Source organism: Patiria miniata, unplaced genomic scaffold (genome assembly GCF_015706575.1).
Source record: "Patiria miniata isolate m_02_andy unplaced genomic scaffold, ASM1570657v1 HiC_scaffold_3, whole genome shotgun sequence".
Classification (NCBI taxonomy): domain Eukaryota; kingdom Metazoa; phylum Echinodermata; class Asteroidea; order Valvatida; family Asterinidae; genus Patiria; species Patiria miniata.
The window spans coordinates 32,851,927-32,877,893 of NW_024037069.1; the positions used below are offsets into that span (position 1 = coordinate 32,851,927).

The window sequence follows — 25,967 nt, forward strand, 5'->3', positions numbered from 1 at the left end:
TGTAGGAATCTTGGGTCTTATCTTGTTGTCCGGAAACCAGACCACTTTGACAAATGTCATATGCTTGGGGTTACTGCTGACATATCAGATTCGGAGGTCGTGTATTCGACTCCCACCCAAGAAAATTTTCCTCTGATGGCAAGCAGCATTTGGAAATTAGCCCCAGCAAGTTCAAAACTGCTCCAACTAAAAGCAGGGTCATAGTTCACGTGAAAGCGAAAACAAAGCGGATTTCATGACGTCAACAACTGAAGTTTCATTGCGAGGTTTGCCGTTGCCCTAACAAATTCGCTTCGCACTGAAATTGTGTGTGAAGCATGAACTGGCCTTTATGTTTATTCCTTGCTTGGAATCGAGTTAACCATACCTGTCCTTTGATCACTACGGTCCCCTTGAACAAGCTGTAGAGTTTGTTGACGATAGCCGTGTTGTTCCAGTCAACGATATTGTGGATCTTCTTCAGTTCAACGTCTGCAGCAGTGGCCACACTGCAGTGATAGAAATGTGGATGCATGAAAGAACAGCATATTGGAGTAAAGTGTCTTGCTCAAAGACACCAGCAATGTGACCTTTGACCTGGACTTGAGTATCACATACACGGCCGGAAGTGGAGGCACCTTTGCAAGAACCATTCTGAAACCTGTGGGGTGCTGTGGTCCAATGGTTACGGTGTTTGACTTGTGTGCCGTGGTACATGGGTTCGAATCCTGACAGTGGGAACATGGTGCTTGTGCTCTTGAGCAAAGCACTTTACCATTATTGCTTCATCCTTCGGATTGGACGTATAGCTATAGGTCCTATGTGTTGTGTAATGCACGTTAATGAACCTAGTAACACCTATCGCTAAGAGAAGGGGTTTGCCCCGGTGTTTCTGGCAGTGGCTGCAATATGCGCCGCAGCACCTTGTCAACCCTTATAAGGTGCTACATAATGGGTCTCATATTTCTCATAAACTTCAATTTAATACCCGTCTTTAATAATAGACATAACTTCCAGTGCCTTGAGTACCTAATTGTTGGTCGATACCTGTGCTATATAAGACTCCGGTATTATTATTATTATTATTATTAAAATGCATCCTATGTAGAAATCCAATCGCAAAACAAAAATACTAATACAAAATTGTAGACTTTGTCCTGACTGCTTGCTAAAAAGTTCCTAAGGTTGAAAATAAAATCTACTTTCAACAATTTCCAACCAAATCTGTCAAAGCAGAAGGTTCCAGGAGAGATAGGGTCTGCTAAAGCCACTGTGACGATATATTGTATTTGTAACGTATTGTATTTGTAATGTATTGTATTTGTAATGTATTGTATTTGTAATGTATTGTATTTGTAATGTATTGTATTTGTAATGTATTGTATTTGTAATGTATTGTATTTGTACATATGTGTAGTCATTAGTAGTGTATGCAGGGCCCCAATAAAAACCAGTTTTAAACTGTTTGGGCATACCCTGGGTACAGAAATGTAATAAATAAAAAATATTAATAAATAAAAAGAGAAGATTTGCTTACCTGTATCTCGTATCAGAGCAGGCGACAATAAGATGACACACCACATCTTCGTTGGGCAGTACGTCGGCAGCAAGAAAGTTCACAATGCCTACCTTACACTGAAAAAAGGCGAAAAAAAGATGAAAATCTAATCAGAAAATAGTGAGCATTTTATAACAAACCAGCGTGAATAAAACTGTGAAACACTGTACAGCGACAGTCAAAAACAAACAAATGATCAAGATTAAGACAAACACAGTATCAATACAGAAATAGTTTACTCATAAGATGGAATTTGCGTCGGGGTGATGCAAATTCAATATTGGTTGGTCAATACAGTTTGGTTGCAGTACCCGCTTCTATATCAGATTCCAACCAGCCAGCCGACCCCAGTAAGCTCGGTGGTCGCGTGGTAAGACGTCTGCGCTAGTAAGCAGGAGGTCGTAGGTTCGAGTCCCACCCGAGTGATCTTTTCCCGCAATCAATCGGGACAACACGGAGTATACAGTGTTTATAAAAATAAGTCAGTGAAGGGCAAAACCCAATTTTGAAGAAATAATTTACTTTCCCCAAAATTTAATTTAACCGATTAATTAACATCTATCTCTATCTCTAGTTACTTGCTTCATTATTTGCATTTTACTAATTTTCAGTAATAAAATATATATCTTTAACTACTGCTTTTATAAAACACTCAGTATATTATTATGTCCTCCCAACCTGTTCAATTGTGCTAGCTTCAGGAACGTTTTCCCCGATGACACGTTTGAGTGCGTTGGCGCTCAGGCCCGGTGGTGTTGCCCACGTTCCTGCTGCTGCAGCTGCTGAAGCTCCTGCAGGTGCTGTGGCAGGCCTGGATGAGGAACCAGCCCCCGTCTGCTGCCCTCCGGAGGCTGAGGTGGGTCGTTCCTCTGCCTTTGGTGAGCTAAATAGAACAGGCAGGAAGGAAATTGTGAGTTTCGTCAACACCACTTTTTACAAATCTGCTCTCTTTTAACTCTTTCGCTACGGCGAGCCGCTGACAGCGGCACACAAAAATTGTACATGTCGTACGGCAAGCCGCTGGCAGCGGCTCGTTGACGTCGCTGTGAATAAACAGGGTATCCCCATGACGTGGGCCTTATCTACATAATTTATATCGCATAACCTCTGACCCTAGTTTGAGCCGCTGCCAGCGGCTCTCCGTCTCGCCGGGGTCTGCTGCAGGTTATTGTGAGCAGTTTGTTTACAGAGAGACATTTCAAGATGGCGGCGTCCACATCGACACACGGCGGAATTTCCAGTGATTTATTACGTCCAAACGTGAGTAAATCGGGAAATTAAATTCCGTAGCGAAAGAGTTAAGGACAACAAATATACAGGGAAAAAAAAAGAATGTCACTATCCCAAACTTGTCCGAATTTCCTCGCCTTTTGACTATATATAATTCACTTCACCAAATCTAAGTGATCTAGATCTCACCTTTCATTTTATACATCGAGCCTTCCCTTTCTGAGACATCCTTTCTGTAAACTTCAAATGTTCAAACCTCACTAGACTAAATCTCACAAATTTTGTATCTGATTTGCCCAACCTTGCCAGCCAAACCTTACTAGTCCAAAACCATTGTAAGAAACACACCTTCCAACCCTATCCTAAACAAACCCCCTTCCTTAAACCTCACATGCTCAAACCTGTCCTGTCTATCTCATTTCATCCCTCAGCTAGCCAAACCTCACCAGTCCAAGCCCCAATTGACGTAACCTCATGCGCACAGACCTCAAAGGTACAAACTACATGCGCACCTTGACCTACCCAAACCTCCAAACCTCTCCTTTCCAAATCTCTACCCATCCCCTTCTCCACCCTTACCAACAACTCGACCCTCCTCACATACCCAAGCTTTTCACTCCCAAACCTCAAAGGCCCAAACCTCATCTAAGCATCCTCTTCCTGACCATCTCAAACATAAACCTCACGGACGACTCCTTCCCAAATTGCAACCACACAGAATTCCCATTTCAAACCAATCCTTCCAAAACCTAATGTTCCCAAACCTCTCCAGCCCAAACCTCACCAGCCCAAACCTTGCCTACCCAAACCTCAATCACACAAACCTCCCATTTACAATCAACCTTTCAAAAACCTCAACAACTCAAACCTCACATACCCAAACCTCCCCAGCTTAAACTTCGCCAGCCCAAACCTTGCCTGCCCAAACCTCAATCACACAAACCTCCCATTTCCAATCAACATTTCAAAAACCTCACCAACTCAAACCTCACATACCCAAACCTCCCCAGCTTAAACTTCGCCAGCCCAAACCTTGCCTGCCCAAACCTCAATCACACAAACCTCCCATTTCCAATCAACCTTTCAAAAACCTCACCAACTCAAACCTCACATACCCAAACCTCCCCAGCTTAAACTTTGCCAGCCCAAACCTTGCCTGCCCAAACCTCAATCACACAAACCTCCCTTTCCAACCGACCCTTCCAAAACCTCACAAACTCAAACCTCACATACCCAAAACCTCAACAGCCCAAACCTCCCCAGCCCAAACCTTGCCTGCCCAAACCTCAATCACACAAACCTCCCATTTCCAACCGACCCTCCCAAAACCTCTCCAACTCAAACCTCACCAGCCCAAACCTCGCCAGTACCCACCTGAATGTGTATGGCAAGAGGAGGTAGTCCAGCATGAATCCCAGCAGGAGTTGCACCGTGGCTGGCTTCTCACTCAGACCAAAGACAACTTTCCTCTTGATGGGGTCTTTAGGAAGCTTCAGATGAGGCAGTGTGGGGATCAGCATCTGTAGAAGGCTACAAGAAATGTGGGGAAAATGCATTGGGGCAATTCCACGGTTACTCACGTTACATTTTTGATGTACTTTTGAGTTTCCTTGGGCTGTAATTACCTTACTGAAAAGGTTTAATAACTGTTATCCCCATGGTTGATAGAGTAGACCTAGACCTACCTAAGCACCAAAGATGACATCCAGAAAAATGTGTTATGTATGATAAACAAGACGCACAAAATTGGTTACTCACGATACCTTTTCGTAACGTGAGTAACCGATTCTGTGCGTCTTGTTTATCTAAATAGACCCTTTCATAAAATTGGTCACTGCTCAGTCAACCGTGAATGCAATGACATGATCAGGGGGTCATTTTAAAGAGGAGATTCAACCCTGACAGAGGATATCTCCCTTTGATTCACATGTGCCCTACTTCTGTTCCAATTAGCAATAATATCTCGGTTTTTTTTTTATCCACCCTGTATCCGCTCCGTTCACAAGTACCCCCTCATCGGCAAAGAAAGTACAGTTGGGGGTGACCGAACAATGCCATCTTGCCTGACGGCAATTCATTTGCTGCGAAGCGCGGCCACTGCGTGTACATAGTACAAATCCCCTTGTGTACGTGCGTCACACACAAGGAACGTTGCGCGTCAACCAGCTAAATGTCCCGCCCATGGGACGTCGTTGCTGGTAAAAGGGCGCCCTCTTTCGTAGGCGCACGGAGCCCATAGCACATCTTGAGATTGGGGGAGGGGAGGGGTGAGGAGGTTGGGGGAACGTGTGGGGGAAAGGGTGGGGTGGGGATGGGGGGGGGGGGCTGGGGATGGGGGGGGGGAGGGGAGAGGAACCCCCAGTCCATACCCCATACCTGTCTTGTTGCAGTACAGGTTTGCCCTCTAGACACTGCATGAGTGAGGGCGCTAGCTCAGCTTGCTTCTCCATCGGCAGTCTGGGGTACCCCATCTTGAGGTACAGCACTGTGAAGTTCTGCCATTCGTAAATAAAAATGGAAACATTCTGCAATAACAGACTGATATAACACAAGACACCTTCAAACCACAATCACAAAAAGACACCTTAAAACACATGACTTGGCCCTTACATGCACATTCAACTCAATATTCGTGTAGTATGCTTTTGAATTTAACTAAAACTGGCAGTGTATCAGCTAAATTTAGGAGAAATGACAATCTTCCACATCCCATATTGAGAAGATTTACAATGTACATTAGTTATTGCAAAATGTAAACGCACTGTATTATTAGGGGGGATGACATTATTCAATTATAAAAGACAAAACAATCATTGTAAGAAAGATACACCTAAAGAATATGCCCATTTTTCAAAGGTTTTACTTACCGTGACAAAAGTGACATTGGCTGGGTCTTGATACTGCAACAGAAGAACATCGACGGGGATCTGCACCTTGGGCCGACTCTTCAATCTCTTATTGATGTGAACCAACAGCTCCAAAACCTGGCAAAAACAATGATTCATTCAATCCGATCAGTCATGGAAAATCAAACTTTTTGAAAGATATTCAGACAATGTCCAAGCTGTGATCTTTTTGTCTGTTATTACCAAGCACAAAGACTAAATGACCACTCGCAATTTCAATGGACTTGGCCCCTCTGAGCAGCTTACCAAAAAAAATCACACCGTGGAAACATGTGGAGAATTTTATCACCACATGTGTTTATAGGTCAATAAACCTGGCATGCCTGTACATGCACAAGATATAGGTCATTCACATGACCAGGGATTGTTTACAACCTGTCTGAGCTCTGGGATGCACGAGGGGTTGACACAAAGGGATCGGCGGCACTGAGGGATTGGCCACTAAAATCTCCCATTACTTGCACAAAGGCATTGGGCGCCATCTTGGCTTCTGTCTTTTAACACTCCTTATTTCGAAGTGGGTAGGGACTGGCCAATGGGAGTCTACAGGCTTGTGGTGTATAGTAGGGGTGAGGATTACATGGAAGCTTTACCTTATTGGCCCATTGAAAAAAAATTATGCCCATATTTGGAAAATGTGGAGAATGAAATCACCACTTCGCTGCTCGGAGGGTTAAGGCTAATGGCAACACTCATACATATGATGCATTGACGCTTTGACAAAGTTGAGTTTTTACCTTTTTTCTCACGCCTTCCTGGTTACTGCATAGTTTCAGAAGCACCGGAGGTAAAAATCGCGACACAACATTTTGGAGTTGTTCGTCCGTTTCAGCTGAGCCAATGCGAAGGAACACTCGCTCCAGCAGTTCTATTCAGGAGACAATGAAAACAAAATCATTGTGACTATCCTTCATTACAGCAGTTGACCGTTTGGTTCCCTGACCTGACATATTCCTCGTCAGGATCTTTGTCTTTTGGGAACCAGACTGTTAAGCACCGTCGACATCAAAATTTTTAATAATGGATACAGTGTATATCAGAATTCCATTACCGACACTATTCGATAGATCGATTATCCCATGTAAAATTTAAAGAAAATGTGAAAAAAAACAATGGAACTTCTTCAAACATAAAACACCAAATTTTCCAACGATTTCCTCTGCAGCATATTTGTCAAACATTTAAAGCAAATCTCAACACTGAGAGTTTGTCCACGATGGTAAGTAATCTTTTGAGGTTTTTCATTAGATATTTCCAATAATTCTCTCAGACAAAAATGTTACCATAACATATCATATTTATAAGGATTTTTTTTAATATGTTGATCATTTCCTAATATAATTCTCTAAGGGGGGACCTGCATTTTTTAAATAGGCTATAGAAAATTGCTAGATTTGAATGTCTGGAAATTCTTTTTAGGAACTTGATTAATTTATTTGAATCTTGTCTAGCTTCCATTTGTTTTTATTTTTTAAACTGATTTGATTTATTTGAATTTTTAGCTTCAAATTAGGTATCCCCCTTCACCGACGTTTTTTAAACACTGTATACTCAGTGTGTTACCTCCCGAGTGAAAGTTGAAAAAAATCACTCGGGTGGGACTCGAACCCACGACCTCCTGCTTTCTAGTGCAGATGTCTTACCACTCGACCACCGAGCTAACGGGATCGGTTGGCCGGTTCGAATCTGATGTACATAGCAGCGGGTAACGCATAAACTATTATAAGATGGAATTTTTCGCCAGGGTGATATTATTCAAATTGCCCTTCACCGACGTTTTTAAACACTGTATACTCAGTGTGTTACCTCCCGAGTGAAAGTTGGAAAAAAATCACTCGGGTGGGACTCGAACCCACGACCTCCTGCTTTCTAGTGCAGATGTCTTACCACTCGACCACCGAGCTAACGGGATCGGTTGGCCGGTTCGAATCTGATGTACATAGCAGCGGGTAACGCATAAACTATTATAAGATGGAAATTTTGCGCCGGGGTGATATTATTTAAATTAGGTATTGTCCCACCCTAGCCCCACTAGTGTGGCCGTCGGTATGCTGCGCTGAACCTTTGGCCACACACCGTGGTACCGCGCGTTACTGAGGACGAAGTTTTTCATAAAATTCAGGGCAGTTTCTTACATTTTCAGTTTCTTACTTTCTTATGGTTGTATTCTATGATGTCTCCTATCACTTCTGGGATGCTTAGCATGTGCTTAGATCTAATGATGTTCCATTTTCCGAGATATTCTTCAATCTTTCTGGAGCCCATAATGCACTCGTGAAACGTCTGGTGGTGGCAGCCATTTTGAATGTGACAAGAGATGACCTCAAGCTGTGACGTCGCGTTTATGCAAATTGCTTGTCGAGCACGCGAGGGCGCGAGTTGCAAATGCGACGGCTGTTTCCTGTGCCGTAGATCCTGAATAGAGATCGGTGCACGTGGCCCCCTGACGATAAATGCATGGTACAGGAAACAGCCGTCGCATTTGCAACTCGCGCCCTCGCGCGCTCGACAAGCAATTTGCATACACGCGACGTCACAGCTTGAGGTCATCTCTTGTCCCATTCAAAATGGCTGCCATCACCAGACGTTTCACGAGTGCATATGGACTCCAGAAAGATTGAAGAATATCTCGGAAAATGGAACATCATTAGACCTAAGCACATGCTAAGCATCCCAGAAGTGATAGGAGACATCATAGAATACAACCATAAGAAAGTAAGAAACTGAAAATGTAAGAAACTGCCCTGAATTTTATGAAAAACTTCGTCCTCAGTAGCGCGCGGTACCACGGTGTGTGGCCAAAGGTTCAGCGCAGCATACCGACGGCCACACTAGTGGGGCTATGTCCCACCCGAGTGATTTTTTCCAACTTTCACTCGGGAGGTAACACACTGAGTATACAGTGTTTAAAAACGTCGGTGAAGGGCAATACCTAATTTGAATAATATCACCCCAGTGCAAAAATTCCATCTTATAATTTTTAGCTTGTTTATATAATGAGCAGATGAGTTAGCCTACCACCAGTCATGTCTGTGCTGTTTTCTCTGTGAAATGTGAAGAAACAGTTTTTGGATCCTAACAATATGGATGTGCGGATAGAACGGAGTGGCCCTGTATTCTTTTGTTGTTTGGGGGTATGCTGAGTACGAGTTTACCCATTTCCATCGTAAAACTACGCGATCCTATTTCCACGCACTCGCCTTGCGATGCACAGCGCGTTACCCGCGCGCAGATTAAGGAGGATCGACTTTATCGAGGATCAGTTTTGCAAGTCATGCTCGTCATAAAATAAATAGAACCTAACGTTAGCCAATTGGAAATGGTAATTTGTCTCACTGAAAGGTTAGTTTCATGGCTTAAATGTAAACAGGAAATTTTTATCTCTTCATAGCATGTCCAAAATAAAGAGTTTTTGTATTGTAACTTACCGAGTTCATCTTGAGCTGCCATCGTGGAGAGAAATCGTCATTCACGTGAAAACTGTACCTGATGATAGAATCCATGCAATACAATATTTTGACTGGCTTACGTACGATACGTCTTACATTCAGGCTTCCTAGTTGACTGGTTCCCGCTATACTCTATGACTAGAGCACATGCCATCTTTGGCTTGTATGAAAACTAAACTGGCTTTCTGTCATTCGTGTTGTGCTAAAATTTGATTTCTCGCAGACGCAGACAAATAAAAACCGTTTATCTTTCCAAATGCAAGGCATCTACCTCGAAATTTTCCGTAATCTTTATTTCAAAATTAGATCTTGTGATAATATCTTCTATCTTAGAAATTTGGTTTTGTGTCATATTGTTTGTGCATGAAAGGACGGTTAACAAGTCTAATTATCACCGGATGAGTCACATGATCACACGATGTATATGGTACCGTATACCGGTAGTCGGTACGGTACATGTACAAGTACAATCGAGTTCTAGGCCAAGAAAATAATACAATGTAGTGCATTGCTATTGCTAAAAACTGGTGTAGTAGTAGTACTGCAGTCCACGTACCGCGGCCTACCACCGGTCTACACGCAGTCAGGATAGGAAATAATATGCATTGACCTTTACTTGACAAAGAACTTGAAGTGAAAGAAGTGAAAGCGCCACACTCGGCCCAGGACTCTGCCTTCCTGTGTGGGTATGTTCTTTAATCGCATTCGTGATTTCCTTCACGTGATAGCCCCACCATAGGCGATTGTAGTAGCATACAGATACAGATACAAACGTCATGGCTGCAGGCGCGCGAACGATCGATGACATGGATCACGAAGTCGAAGTGCCTTGCTCAAAACATACATGACAAAAACTTTTGGCCAGGCGATTGAGTTTAAAAGACATAAAGTAGGTATCCAAGAAATTGAATCAACGATCGAATTACTTTGGGATGAGTAATTCTCTCCACATGAGGTATGTTTCGGGGCAGCAAGAGCAAGCAAATAAACTTGAAAATTGAGACACTGTACAAACAAAGTAAAGTCTTGTAAACATTGGAGTTCCGTCGCCGTCGGTTTTGTTTCTTCCAAGTTGCATGTCTGATCAGTGATCTGTTCTCGGCATAGGCCTAGGCTATATGGGGCTATACTATAATGAAGTGCATGTTGATAACTGTCAAGCGTTGTATGTTAGTGTAATATCAATACTCACTGTCACTGACTGTGTGGAGGCAACTGAAATCTACAAACATGACAAAGGTTTAGGCCTACCGTCATGACCGTTTTCAGGAAATTCAAAATGGATGCATCCTTGAACAATGTTTTCTTATTACACATTGTAGTTCCAACCTCAATTTTTTGCTCTGCATTAGGCCAAGTAAAAAACAAGGAAAAAATGTTGCAACCTGACACCACTTTTTTCTTCATATTATCATCTCAATGAAGGTCAGTCATTGCAAAAATGATAAGACATGAATCTGGGACTGCGAAAAATGTCCAATTTTGTTAGGAAATACTTTTAAAAAAAAATCCTTGACTCTCCTAGACTTTGTATACAATCGCGGAAGTGGCGTCAGGTTGCAACATTTTTTCCAAAAACAAATCCGTATCTCGTCCCTGCCTGCTTCCTTTTTCCCACCTTTTTTTTTTGTCAGTATGTTGTATTTTTATTTGTTTCAGGAAAAAAATTGAAGCTATGTACAGTGTAGAAAGGGTGACGGCTCCAAAAGAGTTGAGAAAATGAAAAATTCCATCCGCCATCTTGGTAAAAAAAGGGGGCACCTTCTTCATTTTCAAAAAAGCCCGGAACAGAAACTATTTTATTTTAATCAGCCTTGTTGCTAAACTTAATTATGTATTTTCACAGTATTGTGAAAGCTCAAACCGGCATGAATACGGCCGCCAAAAGGCACAACGGCCCCGCAATGGCCAACCACCACCACGGACACCATTCCCACGAGTCCCACGAGAGTAGCGGCAACGATTGCATTCAGGAGGAGGGCGGCATGCAGACGGAGCTGATCTCCAATCACTACGGGAGCGGAGGTTACGACTACGGCGCACCTCCAGCAGTGGAGGAAAAAATGCGACGAGACTTGAAGTTTTTCTTCATGAACCCGTACGAGAAGTACAAAGCGAGGGGGCGAAAGCCGTACAAACTAGGACTGCAAATCATCAAGATTGTATTTGTGACTTTACAGGTAGGGCCTATGTTTTTGGTGCAAAAATTGGGTTTGCCATTCAATGGCACAATAACTGTCTACTCATCACTGTCTTAGAGCTTTAACATATTCTATGAGAAATGAATAACCTTATCTGTTAGGACCGATATTGTAACAACAGTTGACTGATAGTGTAGTACAGTAGTACATTTTACTACACTATCGATACATTTTGTTACATTATCAGTTTAACTTTATAGTGATACAGTAGGGATTGGTCAGGCATGCTTGCAACACAATGTCACATCAATGTGATGGTTGGTCACCAACGAAGACAGCTTTCGCTCACGCACGGCCGGCCGGACAGCTCGGTATCGAACCTCGGTATCTGTTCATGGAACGTGCTTCCACTGTTCATTTTTAAAAAAATGACTTACCGTTATTTTCGGAATATAAGCTGCGGCTTATACGTTGAATTTGACCATGAAAATGTTTATTGCGGCTTATACACAGGGTGGCTTATATGCCGAAAATTATACGCCACAGCTTATATTCCGAAAATTAAGGTACACTACCAGTTGTAACACAGCTGATGTGACTGAATGAAAGAACATGTAGATCGGTTGTTTCAATTGACTCAGCCCTAACAGCTATAAAGAAACTATTGCTTGCTGCACAGTGCTGGGTTTTGGCAGATTCAAAATATGAGTAAGGGTTTGTTGAACTACTATTAGCATAACTTACCACTGTGTTTTTCTTTTTCTAAATACAGCTCATCCTGTTTGGATTGAACCAGTTCACACAGGCTACATTCTTTGAGGACAACGAGAAAGCCTTCAACAACATCTTCTTGAAAGATTGGGACCCGACGTATGACTCGTTTGCGTATCCTAAGACTAGACAGCTCTATGCATTGTACTTGAAGGAAGGCGTCTATGAACACTTAGATTATGCTGTCTACAAGGTATGAGTACATCGTTCTATAAATTTGGGGTCCACATTTACTCCTTTCCCTGTTACATCTGACATCTATGATTTGATAATTCTGATGTGCTTCTTAACCCTAACCAAACTCAACCCATCAAAGTTCAACAGCAGGTTTTGTTGAAATCTGTTGGGATAGGTACAGTACCCCTAAACTGATGGTCTTTTACATTGGGTTTGGCATACCTCTAGAAACTAAGTCCAACAGTGTGTGTGTACGATTTCCCATGTGGGTGTTGGAATTTGCCTGGATGGGTATGGTTCCTAGTAAATTATGGTGGGGAGTTAGGGTTAACGCAGTCATCTTTCAAGGGTGATTATGCCCAGCAAACTACCTACCCATTTGAATTCATTCTTAACCAGTTCGCATCGGAGGACGTGATAACACGCACTGGCTGTTTTTATGCACAGGCACGGCTGGCAGGTCAAAAACGTCACGATTGCCTTATAATGTTGTCGAACTTCCGTCGCCGATTTTGTTTTTCTTCAACTTTCCCTCACAGTATTCTCAACTTGAGAGAATCGCCGTCGGCACGTATGAATTTGAGACAGCCCAGAGCAGAGACATTCACAACATGACGCTGTGTAACAGACACTTTTTAAACGTGAATCTCTCTAATGGCAAATTTGACGTCAATGCTTCAACAAAAACCGGTATGTACGTGTGAACGCCAGACATTCATCCGAGCCTTACCCCCTCCCCCTCCCCCCTCCCTCACCCCTCCCTCACCCCGCCTCCTTCCCCCATGCTATTTTTACCCTCCGTACCCCCCCCCTCCCTCTGTCTTCCATTTTGATGTGTGCTGTATAATACTTTATACAGTATGTCCCAAACAATTGTCCGTCTGACTAGTTTTCAAATCAGTACAAAACCATGAGGTCAATTTTGAAAATGTTTGGTTGTGCAGATACTTCTAAGCCTTGGCCTCAACCCTTATAAGTTTCATTTATTTTCAGTGGCGCATCACTACACAATTTTCAATTGCTCACAATATTTTTGGACACTGTGACCAAGTTCCTCGCCTTGTTCAATTTCAGTACTGTGTTAAGTGTAAATGTGTGTAAGATCCTTCATGTTGTGAATAGCGCTGCAGTTTGGATTGGAATCATTTGTCTGGCAAGACCTCAGTTCAATGCTCATAGGGTTGAGGCCAAGGCTTAGAAGTATCTGCTTAACAATTTTTTTTTTTCAAAATTGAACTAATGGTTTTGTAGTTATTATTTTAAAAACAGTCAGACGGACACCTATTTTGGGGATGCAAAGCTTTTTGCAACATTGTTCAGAGATTTTTTACAATTTTCAATTTTCTTTTTCAATTTTCTTGATTGAGCTGGGTTCAAACATTTCGTAAAGGGGTAGTTTGGAAAAGTGCCAGTAAGTTTTCAACTATTTTCATATTGCAATAAAAGTGCATTTTAATGCAAGTATTTAGATTCAATTAATCAGTTATCGCTTAAATTCAAGCCGAATCTGACCAGAAGAGGTGTTGTGCATGTAAAACAAATATGGACTGCTTTATCTTGTGGTATTAAAAGTAACCTCGCTCGGTGATCCATGGAGCATTATATTTTTTTTATATTCCAAAATAGAACACTCAATCACCTCTGAAGGCTAGTTTTACTGCACAGCTTGAAGCAGTCAATATTTGTATGTTGTTGCTCTTTCCAAGCAATTGACCCTTTAAACGGCCCGTCATTGTTTCCTTGTAACATATAGGCCTATTGTTATCATGAAAAGAGTGGAGCAGATAATAGTTTTGTTTTCAGTTGTCATTGGTACGTGCAGTCATGTTCACTATCTTCCTGTTTTGTTGATACGATGTAATACAATGCTTTGCAAAGGTTGTAACTTTATCTCTTGAAGGCTACAGCGATTAGACTTAATCCTAGTCTGCACAGTGATGCAGATTTTGGGAAGACATTGTTTTGTGTTTCGAAATTATTGAATAGCAGTTAATTTTGTATATGAATAATGAAAAATATTACCCTAATTTAAAGAAACTCGGTAATAATACTTACATAAAAGGATAACATTTGGGTATATGGTAAGGCAAAAGATTTCGTAATTTTTTTTTTATATTGAAGACAATGTCAATATTTTGTAGTTTTGATGGAATTAGATGCTTGAAATTTCTTTATTTTTTTTTCGTTTGTAGATTGTCTGACATTTGAAGTGTCACCAGACAAGAACATCAGTATGCAGCAATTCCTGAAAGACAACGATTTTACAATGAGCTTTGACAGGTTGTGAAAAAAATAACTAATTTGAATATATTTTTATTTCAGACTTAATATTATAATCAGATGCAGATTTGTATTTGCATAGTCAAATTTAGATTGGCATATCATTAGACATGCCACAAGCTTTGACAGGTTTAATTTATTGAAATTGAATTATATCCATTTCATAAGTAATATAATATGCAGAGTGATCAAATATAATTATATGCAAAAGAAATTTCGAAAAATGCTAAAAATCACATAACCCCGACACGATTGCGCATGAAATGTTTCATGATGAAAATAAATTTTAAAAATATTTTAATGAAGAAGTGAATATTTTCTTTTGAATTTTTAGCATGATCCAGATGCAACTGAAGTTCTCCATTCGCAGTCTTCACATCAAAGACCTAGCAATGTTCTTAAATCCTGATTGTGTCCGCTTCAATATAACAGTAAGTACATGGAAGACTTCATGAAATTACAAATTAAAAATTACTGTTGGGTCATTCCAAGGTAATTCAAACACTTGGCTTTGTCTCACTGTACCGCAAAATGGCAATTTTCAATTTTTAAGCTCCTTTTGTGGTAACAGGTCAGAAAATGTCACCATTTCATGAAGGAATACTTTAATCTTTGTATCAATATTCATTTTTAGGTCGAAAAAAAATTGTTTTTTTATAGTCAAAATTTTACCAAGACCTGTTCGAGACCAGCTTTGAAACAATCTTGCTTGCTGTTTTAAATGGTCAGAAGTAATGAATTGTGGGGTTATTTTGGTCATTCTAATTTGACTTGGTTCAAATTGACTTGTTTCCTGTTATCTATCATAGCTCCTTCTCTCTATAAAACATTCTCTCATAACATTGCTCCTTACAATTATTTTTGTTTTTATTCCTTATAGTATACGTACAATCTGTTCTCGTGATTTTGTTTTGTTTGGAAAGGCATTTCTATAAGACACTTGGTCTTCTAACTATGCCTCCACCTCTACTTCTTTTTTCTTTTTTCTTTTTTTAGGTCTCTTATGTAATTTTCCATCTCTGAGTGTATTTTTGTACGATTATCAATCATTATCTACGTGTATTGTGTATTGGCTGTGTATGGAAATAAATCTCTATTTGAATTGAATTGAATTGAATTAAATCTGATGTTCCATTGAATACAGCATTTCAGTGAAGTCTAGGAGAGGATCTCAATCCCAACATTGGCGTTCGACCTTGTTTTGCTTCAGCAAGCGTTGCACTGGGCCATTTTTTTTTTGCACTGGGCCATTTCATAAACTTGTTGTCCAATAAAACAGCATTTCCGTCCCCTTCCAAAATGTTTATTGGATCCTTATATCCCTGTCCTTTTATTGTTTGTTTGCAGATTCTGTATGACTACAGCATTCACGGGGGCCGCATTGCGGTGTCTCTCTCAGAACAGCATTCGATTTTTAACTGCTCCAACAAAGTCGTCGGAGGTGCGTTTTGCCACAAGAATTTGATGTCTTCCAGTTCCAGGATGAATGTTGTTGTAAAACATAGACCCTTAGCCATATAGAATTTTTCAAAAACCCACAATTGGTTTTCAATGTTTTGAACAATTCATATGACGAACCATGTTAGCCCTGTTAGCTTTTAGAAAAAATTTAGATTTTCACAAAGGGCAAAATTTTCCGGCCAACTTCTGATATACATCCAAACGCCACAAATACTTATTCGCAAGAGTCATTTCAACAGTATTTGTGCGATATTTCTTGCTAAAATGTTTCAATACTCGGGGTGTGCACTGGAGCATATTGTAGAACGATAGTCCATAAACAACACATGGTCCACCTCCACAGACTTCACGAACTTTGTGTGTGTGTGTGCAAAAGACACCAGGGATTAGCGTGTTTAGACGTCACCCAGAGGCGAGGCGAGGCAATTGTGACGTTTTAACCCGTCAGCCGCGCCTGTGTTTGAAAGCAGCCAGTGAGTGTTATCACGGTTAAATCATCAGTGAGGGGTACTTGAGTACAGACATTTAAAGTATGAGAGTTATAAATAACGACTCAATTGTTTTCTTTATTTTTCAGAGGAGGAAGCCCATGTTATCAGTTACTTGGTGGCAGCGTATGACATCTTCATTGTCTTCCTGTGTCTGCTCTCTCTACTACTGTGCTGTAGATCACTTCAGAGAGGAAGACGACTGAAAAAGGTACCTCTAGTGTTGTTTAACTCAGGTACGCTGGTACGTGGATTCCAACCCTGCCAGGAACATGGTGTCTGTGCCCTTGGGCAAGACACTTAACTACAATTGCCCCTCTCCATCCAGGAGTACGAATGGGTACCTGTGAGGGTGGAGGACCGAATGTGAGCAATATTGGATAATTCTAAAGCGGTTTGAGGTTGTTGATATAATGGAAAGCGTTATGCAAACATTACAATTTTGTTGTACATTATACATTGTGCCATAAAAAGCTTGGTGTGTCCCTCCCATAGAAGTTTGTGTAAGTGGTGAGAAAGCATTATTCACTGTTCATTTGCAGGGTGCATGAGTGAAATAAGTTGCATTTTTATTAACCGGTCTTGTCACACTAGAGGCTTTCAACCCGGGTTGAACTACCCGGGTTGAACTCAACCCTGGGTGAATCCATTGCTGCCCCAGGTTGAGTTTTTGAACTGCGTTCAACCCCGCATCGTTTCACAATTGTCTTCTCGTGCAAACCGAGTTTATTTCTACTGTTTTGAACCCTGGCGAGAGTTTCAACATGGGTTGAAAACTTTAACCCTGGTCTGGAGTAGGGTTGAGTTCAACCTGGGGCCAAATAAATCTCAGGGTTGACGCAGGGTTGATGCGGGGTTGAACTTTAAAAATGTGAAACCCTGCGTCAACCCCATATCAATCCCTAGGCAACCCAAAGACTTGTCTAGTGTGTAAAGGCCTAATGAGGGTACAGTTACTCACAAATGCCCTTTCCTCTGTATAAAAGTCGAGGCGTTTCTTTCTCCCCTGGCAGAGAGCGAAGACATTTTTCAAGCGATACTACGACAGAAAGCTCACCAGGTTGGAAAAGTTGGAGTTCCTCAACTTTTGGTACATCATGATCATCATTAGCGACCTCCTGACTATTTCAGGATCGATCGTCAAGCTTCTCCTTGAGTGGCTGGTAAGTCATCTTAATGAGGGCAAATGAAACAAAGTAAGTGCTACCTTTATTGTATTGACAGCTCTGTTTTCTCAATGCTTATTAAGTGAAAAAAAATGTTTTGAAAAAAAATGTTTTGACTAATTTTCCTATTATCGTCAGTCTTCCGACAATGACTGTAAACAAGTCAAAATATTTAAAGTGTTAATATTAATTATAATTTTTGGTTTCTCTCTCAAACTTTTGGCAACATTGTATTTTCAAGCGCTTATCAAGTTGCAATGGAAGTAATAATCATGTTACACATGTGAAGGAGAACACAGAATGTTGATATTAGATTAAAGATTGCACCATGTTACAAATCTCTTTTGTGAGTTTGTGACGTTTTGAAAAGAGCCAGGGGAAACTCAACGTTTAGGACAGTGTGCTCTGCCTGTCGTCAGGAGATTGAGAGATTCCAGTGGTTACGTAGAACCTCGCAAACAAAAGAGATTTGTCACATGGAACAACTGAAAACTTAAATCTCATTGCTATATTCACCATGCAAATCTTACCAAAGCCATTGTTAAAATTGACAACTGCACTCTACAGGGGTGTGAAAACTCAGCTTTAAAGCTGATTTCAGCTCTTTTTTTTGTCTTGGATTTCAGCTTTTTTCCCTCACTTGCTGTGTACAAAAGTATAGGAGATTTCCAAAGTTCAGCTTTTTTACACCTTTTCAGCTGTTGTCAGCAATTTTTATCTGTGGTCACTCACACCCCTGACTCTACCAATTCTCTAAACTGAACTTTTTTTGTAGTTGAGACATTGATCGACCAGTCAGTTAAGGGCCCCCCCCCCCCATGATATTCTGACTAAGGCTGTGCATCAGCAACCTCGTGCCCCGTGGGTACGATCTTGCAGCGCCATGTTGTTTCCCATCATGCCTTGCGCAATCATAACCCCTGGAATTGTGTAATTTAAATGTGCCAAAATATGGTACATTATAATTAGGGCTGCAGTTTATCCGTTTTACGTGCCGACGCCATCTTTGACATGTTAAAAGTTGTGATTTTGAAGAATCAATCCTTTCAAACACAACATTTGGACGTTGTGTTATTAGCAAAGATTTGTATCAAATGTACGTACCCCTTTCGTGCCTTTACAACCACAGATACAGGGGGGTTTTTTTAGCGAAAAACGTGGCTGACATAATCCATATCATACAGGCATTGCGACTTTTGAATCATAATGTTTTTTTTCGTACGTGACGTTACGTGCAAAGCTAAGCACGCGAGCGTGAGCACATTATGGGCGTGCCCGGTGTGCAATCTTCGAAATGCCCGCGAGGACGCTGTGAATAGCCATTCAGCGTCATTTACGTCATCATCACAGCCAGGGGTTAGTGTTAGGAATGAGCACGCGCCCCTGGAGTCGAGGCTGGTGCATCAGAACAGGGTACCCGAGTTCCTGACAGCCGATGTCAGGAACCGGTTCCAGATTATGGAATCGAGTACCCGTAACCAACCTTACAAATTACCCAGTGACTTCCCAGACAGTGAAAAGGAAATGTTCGGAATGCCATTTGTGAGAAATTTTAAAAAATTCACAAACTAGGCTATATGCAAAACCAAAACAGATTTCATGTTTATGTGAATTTTAATGCGTGACAGATGACGCTCACCAAAGATGCAGTTTACATCGTAAAGCTATAAAAACCTTCAGACAACTTCCGGGATTAGAATTTTGGGGTTGGGTTTATTTTACGGCTTCCCGTGTTTTTACTTCCATATGGTACCTGAATCTAGTACTACTCGTAAATGCACACCACTATATTTGCGTATATTTGTATGCGTATGATATGCGTGGCTGGATCGTGCTGTGTGGCACCGGATGGGACTTAAAGAGGTTGTGGAATGCGCGAAGACATTTCCATCATTTTTCGGGTGTATGTAGCCCAAGGTGTGATGAAATAAAAACGACTATTGTGTCTGTCATGAAATGAGTACAAAAGGTACTTTTGAGAGCTGTTTTCCAGGCCCTGTTTCGACCCGAACGTGCAATTTGTGTAAAGGTGGTCGTTGGGGGCAGCAAACAAAACATAGTAAATCGTGACGTAATAAACAGGACTCCCGATGCAGCGTAGTATAAACGAGGCTACGTACACCTGAAAAATGACGGAAATGTCTTTGAGCATTCCACAACCTCTTTAAATAAGTAACACTCTACATATTTGAGAATGGATATCTCATTGTGACAGATAACCACCGACTATGACGTTTGCAGCATACTTCTGGGCACGGGATGTTTCCTAGTATGGCTCGGTGTTCTCAGATATCTTGGGTTCTTCCCAAAGTACAATGTAAGTATAATAATTACCTCGGATTGGACATTTGGGAGACATCCCCATAGACTTGTGCACAACATTTTTCAAACTTTAAAGGGAAAATACAACATTTGCAAACCTTGCTGGACTGTTAGTGAATGACAGTGTAAAGCATCCTGTAAAATCATGGCACCTGGTATACTGTCATTTTCAAGAAAAGTGGTATTTTTGTATTAATTTCCAACGCTGGTCGGCAGACCAGCGTTGGAAAAAAACTGGCTTTTTTTCAAATACTGGCCCCAATTGACCATCGCACTTGTTTGCAATCGATTACACACCTATGAACGGGTACAAGCCAGCTAGACTGGTTCCCTGACCTTACAATTCCCCAATGTATGTAAACTGCTCTGTTTCTTCTTATATGGAGTTAGGGAACCAGACTACAGGAAAATGATTGTTTTTCTTGGTTTTTATAGCATTTTCGAACCCAAAACCTCAAAAAAGTCAATGTAACTATATTTGCTATATATTTCCAACCCCCAATTCCATCCATTTCTGAAAATTACAGCAAAAGCAAATGATGTATATTCCCTTTAATGTGCCCTAACCCAATGTTTCCTAGTCCTTTTCCCCCGATAAATTACGGTATGTGTACTAATTAGACCACAAGCAACAAAAATCACCCAATTGCGACGGTCAGGGATACATGAATATGTCACCCTAATGACTGATGTCTCCCACCGTTTGAAGAAATTACGATAACATGTCTGCTGAATGGTACATTTAGTGGAATAATACACTATATTAAACCTTTATACAAGTGTGAGTGGTACATTTTTCATCCATTTGAGATTATAGTTCCTGTTGTAGTATTTTATTTCATTCTTATCCTAAAAGTTAATTGTGCAATTTCAAGGAATGAAAACAGTAAATATTTCTTTTAAGAAACCTGTGAATTTTTGGTTTTTCCTGGGTTTTCATTACTTCTTCGTTTTACATTGAAATGATATGTAAAGCTTAAAAAACACCCTGACTCGAAACAAACCAGCCCATCCTTGCAACATTTCAAATCACAAGACTGAGACTATTAATTTGTTTGTAAATTTTCTTTTAATAATGATTCTTGTATTTGTTGTATTTTTTTTTCAGATACCCATTATAACACTGAAGAGTGCCATGCCAAACTGCCTGCGGTTTATGGTCTGCGGAGTCATTCTGTACATGGCCTATGGTTTCTGTGGCTGGATTGTGCTTGGACCGTACCATCACAAAGTAAGTCGCCCAAAAAATGCCCAATCCCATTTGGAAACGGGCTGCGTTTGTGTGTTTGACCTACACAGGTAGAATGAAGCATCCTTCCCAATTCGGGCGATTCACAATACAGTACGCCACCAAAAGTTTGCCATGGAGAGTCTACTTTTCAAGTTTACGGTCGACAAAACATGAACAATTTGAATGAGTGTCAGTAGACAACTTGAGCTAATTTGTTAGATAATTTGATAGATTTGGGCATAGCGTTCTGCCGCCTTACAAAAAAACACCATATTGATAAAAAGAAAACAAAAGGGCAAACCGATACTCGAATCATACGCTTACGAAACTTCTGGCCGGAAAAACTAACAATTTCAAATGTCCCGCGCTGCGAATTTGTCGACCATCTCCCACAGTGCACTGGGAAAAATTTACTCTCCATGGCAACTCGTGCTGGCGCACTGCATTGTGAATCGCCCGAATTCCAAATGATAATTGCTATTTAGGAATGGGCGGTGTTCGCGCGTACCCAGTGACATGTGGCACTGGCTGATTGAAGGCACCTCCCCCCCCCCCCCATTCCAAATGTCTACTCCCCTTTTGAGAATGGGCGGAGTAAGTTGGTACGCATAAACACCGGCTGTACCAACTGAAATGCGGCACAGCCTGAGTGAAATCACCCTTTCCAGTTCCAAATGTCAATTCCATTTTGGGGTTGGGTGGGTTTTTGTGTGAACATGTGGACATGTGGCACAGGCTGATTGAAGGAGCATTTCCCCAAATCTAAATGCCTACCAGGGAACCAGGACCAACATGTTTTTGTGATGACATTTTGACCATCGACTGATTAGAGACGTTCGCATGTCACTATAAGTGTCAGGCGTGAGTTACGTCACAAATTAACCACCAGTTGTCCAATGATGCTCAATTGAACTTGAAATCGTTTCTGTCTCTTCAGGCTTCCTAGCCAAGCTGGAAATTAAAAAAAAAATTGAAAATGAGTTCCCATTTTCTGGTCAGGCAAAACTCAGGGAATTTTGGGAAAAAAAACACCAACAAATACGGGAAAATGCGAGGAATCTGACAGTGCCCCAGAAGGGAAAGGTTTTTTCCAGTTTGGCGTGTGTGTGTCTTGTGCCATGTGTCCAAGTTGTGGCAATCAACTGACTGGCTGTGGTGGCTTTTTAGTGTTTATGCAGTACTGTTACTCACCTCTCCAGACAATAACAGTTGACTGTGCTACACCATCTCTTGACTTCACAGCAACCTCGTTAAAGTGAAAATATTTCTCACAGAATTTTGGAAGTTTCTCAGGGAAATATCACAGGAAAATCTGGAAATCCTGTTCTTGTATCTCTACAATATTCCCTTTTCCGTCTGGCACAGTTCCGCAGCTTCAATGTTGCCATTGAGTGCATGTACAGCCTGATCAACGGCGATGACATGTTTGCGACGTTTGACGAGATGTCTGATAAGAGCACTGTAGTCTGGGTCTACAGCCGAATCTACCTGTATACGTTCATCAGCCTCTTCATCTACGTCATCCTTAGCTTGTTCATTGCTCTCATCATGGATACCTATGAGACAGTCAAGGTAAGACCGAACTTGGAGGGCCAGCTTACTGTCCTTTGACTGACTGAATCACTGAGTATGAACAATGGCCTAACTTCTGAAGTGCTACTTAAAAGCCCAAATGTGTGAACTACAGGGCGAGTCAGAACGATCTGGACCCAAATTAAAGAAACTATTAAAAAGCAAATATTAAAACGAGACATATTAAGGCAAACAATAGGATGGCCAAAGAGAAATGCATAAACTTAGAATATTAAACATAAGGGTAAACAAACAAAAACAGAAGTGTAAATCATGTGAACATGCAAAAAAATATTGGATAGGTAAATCAAAATAAACACGTCAATAATAATGAACGCAAAAGATGCGACTGACAGATAAAATATATATATAAATAAATATATAATCAGGATACAGGACAGCAGGCATAAAAAATTAATGAGTAATAAGGCCAAGGAAGAACATCAATGACATTAAGACATATTATAGTTATTAAGAACGTGACGCTTGAACTTACTTTTAAAATGACTTAAGTGAACGAGCAGTATGAAAAGATATGTCTAAAGAATTCCAGAGTTTGGGACCTGCAAACTTGACGGTATTATATGAGAGGCTGGTACGGGTAAGGGGAAGGTGGTATTGTAGAGCTTGGCGAGTGGAATGAGAGTGGATGGAACAATTTCTGGTAAACAAAGAGGCAAGGCTATTCGGAAGTTCGTTATGAGCCATTTGAAACATGAATGCACCCAGCTGAAGATTGAAAAGGTCAGCGACCTTTAAAGCTTTATGATGGCTGAAGAGAGGATGGGTATGGGCTAGGTAATGAGAATTACTAACAACACGGATAGCCCTTTGCTGTAGAAGAAGAATTCTATTGGTTGTGGAATGGCAAAGATTTCATAACATTCTGACTGATGTGAAATCAACAATTTTTATTGGGTGTGCATGCCTTATTCTTACACTAATGGTTAATTGATTGACGCCAACACTTGATTGATTTATTTATCAAACAATTATTCATAAGATGGGATTTTTGCGTTCGGGGTGATGTAAATCAAATTAGGTTTTGCCCTTCACCGACGTATAAACACTGTATACTCAGTGTGTTACCTCCCGAGTACCCACTACTATGTACATTATATTCAAACCAGCCAACTGATCCTGTTAGCTTGGTGGTCGAGTGGTAAGACATCTGCACTAGAAAGCAGGAGGTCGTGGGTTCGATTCCCACCCGAGTGATTTTTTCCACCTTTCACTCGGGAGGTAACACACTGAGTTTACAGTGTTTAAACGTCGGTGAAGGGCAAAACCTAATTTGATTTATCAAACAATTGATTGTTTGACTGTAGGCCTGCCAGGGAAGACACCGTAGCCACACCGAACTTGAGGCGTTCATTGATCAATGCGACGACCGACCAGAGTCAGGCTGCTACAGACGGAAGAAGAAGAAGAAACGTCGGAAGACCTGGAAGTCACTCTGCAACTGCCGCAGGTAGGGTATTCTTGTGAAACATTTACTCTCAAAAATGAATTGTTTTGACCATTTTTTTGGTATCATTACTTGTTGTTAAAAAAAAAAACCTGAACAGGGTTAACCCTAATCCTCCTCAATCCTCTAAAATCCTCTGCAGGTTTTGGATAATTTTAGAGGATTGAGGATGAATGGCAAAGATGTAACGTTTTTTGTGGAGGATGCATTACGTCAGGCCAGAAGGCCATATCCTGCATTGGTTATGTTCAGCCATGCATAAATCAGCCCTGTATTTCGTCCGCACTGCTTCTAAACGCCATTCGCACTGCCTTGAACCATAGCAGTAATTGGCAGAGGATGTTGAAGGATTCAGGCAGTGGTCACCCTCCACAGACTGAATTCAAGAAATAACAGATGATTTTGGAGGATTGAGGCTGAATCTAATTTTTGGCTTGGTGGCAATTGGAGGATTTTGCAGGATTGAGGTTGCATCCTAGCCAGAGGGCCTAGGGGGTTAGGGTTAAGCGTAAAATCTGTAACAGCTGACATAAAAACAAGTTTGTCTTCTCTTTCTTCCGCCCCCAGATCAAGCTCTTCTAGTGACGAAACCACGCCCCTTCTTCACTGAACACCAATTAAATGTCTTTAGTGAGTTGTACACATTAAGGTAACCCTCAAGATTGTAATAGGTTTGAATTGTAATTGGATTTATTCGAAAACGAATGCAAAACCAGAATCACTTCAAGTCGGGTAGAAAGTCATGATGTAACAGTGAAAGGAGATTGAGAGTGAAATTATATTTTTATAGGAAAAGAATCCCCTACTGCTAAGCAGTTGTTAAAGGTAGAGTGGATTGACTGAATTACAACTTACGAGTACTATACATTTCTTGTAAAATAAATATTTATTCAAAACAAACACTTGTGTAACAAAACTTGTATAACAAGGTTATGAATGGTACAGGCAGGCTCAGTATTACAGGGATCGAGTGAGCTATCTTTTCTGACTCTTCAGTCAAAAAATCCTTCTTCAATTGCTCAAAAATGACAATAATATGATGAATTTGTAAAAATTTCAATTACATGTATATATTGAATTTCTTGTTTTACAGTAGCCTTGGTCAATGCTCTCGTCGTTATTCGTCCCGTATGTGGTCAATCGTCGGCATATATCCTCATGCCCTATGCACATGCATGTAAAAATACAGCGCGAACAGCGACCTCACGCGGCCACTATTTTTATATGCAAATCAGTTGGGGACGATCGAGAGCCTTGGTTCAATCGTCCATGTGAGGTTTTGGGGGTGGTGCTCATTATGTTAATAGCCTTAACTGACTTTAAATGTCGTTTTCTTATTGGTCGATCGTTGCGTGGAAACTTGCATAGTGAAACGTGGCACCGTACATAATCCATACACGTACATGTACACGTTGTGTGTCTCTGCACACGGCACCAATGCAAAAAAACTGTGGTTCCTGTCACGTCCGCAAAAGACGAATAGCTGCAAATAATTTGATGACGTCCGGATTTACCAAGTTGTGATTGGACACTCCACATATTAGCCCCGCCTACACTTATCTGTATTCGCATACGAGGTCGTGCGCTAGAAATCCAGCGCAAAATAAAGAAAAACATAAGCTTTTGCCGACGATTGAACCAAGGCTCGAGATCTTCCCCAACTGATTTGCATAAAAAAATAGTGGCCGCATGAGGTCGCTGTTCGCGCTGTATTTTTACATAGCGCGTGAGGATATATGCCGACGATTGACCGCGTACGGGACGAATA

General features: G+C 41.1%; 2 protein-coding genes across 4 annotated transcripts in view; one reads left to right on the forward strand and one right to left on the reverse strand.

Annotated features, from left to right (window-relative positions):
* LOC119737083 (proteasome adapter and scaffold protein ECM29-like) overlaps positions 1–9,258 on the reverse strand; it is a 37,500-nt gene extending 28,242 nt beyond the window's left edge. The window contains exons 1-8 of the mRNA XM_038211173.1: positions 9,102–9,258; positions 6,411–6,541; positions 5,635–5,751; positions 5,144–5,262; positions 4,142–4,297; positions 2,216–2,420; positions 1,517–1,614; positions 368–488 (exon numbers count right to left, since the gene is read on the reverse strand). Of these exons, the coding sequence (XP_038067101.1) occupies positions 368–488; positions 1,517–1,614; positions 2,216–2,420; positions 4,142–4,297; positions 5,144–5,262; positions 5,635–5,751; positions 6,411–6,541; positions 9,102–9,123 (969 nt within the window). The 5' untranslated portion in view covers positions 9,124–9,258. The remainder of the gene's footprint in view (positions 1–367; positions 489–1,516; positions 1,615–2,215; positions 2,421–4,141; positions 4,298–5,143; positions 5,263–5,634; positions 5,752–6,410; positions 6,542–9,101) is intronic.
* Positions 8,934–25,356, forward strand: LOC119737084 (mucolipin-3-like). Of its 3 annotated transcripts, none has more exons than XM_038211176.1 (14): positions 8,934–9,015; positions 10,969–11,302; positions 12,036–12,227; positions 12,751–12,901; positions 14,404–14,491; positions 14,826–14,922; positions 15,839–15,932; positions 16,530–16,651; positions 17,454–17,603; positions 19,822–19,923; positions 21,037–21,159; positions 22,525–22,731; positions 24,060–24,202; positions 24,767–25,356. In XM_038211176.1, exons 1-14 carry the CDS (start codon positions 8,993–8,995, stop codon positions 24,807–24,809), a joined length of 1,869 nt encoding a protein of 622 aa, XP_038067104.1. In that variant the 5' UTR covers positions 8,934–8,992; the 3' UTR covers positions 24,810–25,356. The 3 variants fall into 3 exon arrangements, with proteins under 3 accessions (XP_038067104.1, XP_038067105.1, XP_038067102.1); XM_038211177.1 differs by lacking the exon at positions 8,934–9,015 and adding an exon at positions 9,589–9,808; XM_038211174.1 differs by lacking the exon at positions 8,934–9,015 and adding an exon at positions 9,919–10,077.
* The last annotated feature ends 611 nt before the right edge of the window (positions 25,357–25,967 follow it).

Excerpts from the sequence above, each read along its gene's own strand:
- LOC119737084 (XM_038211176.1), top strand. The coding sequence starts at position 8,993 with ATGGTAATTTGTCTCACTGAAAG. Across the intron at positions 9,016-10,968 it reads GTAATTTGTCTCACTGAAAG|TATTGTGAAAGCTCAAACCG; the intron begins GTTAGTTTCATG and ends GTATTTTCACAG. Across the intron at positions 12,902-14,403 it reads CAATGCTTCAACAAAAACCG|ATTGTCTGACATTTGAAGTG; the intron begins GTATGTACGTGT and ends TTTCGTTTGTAG.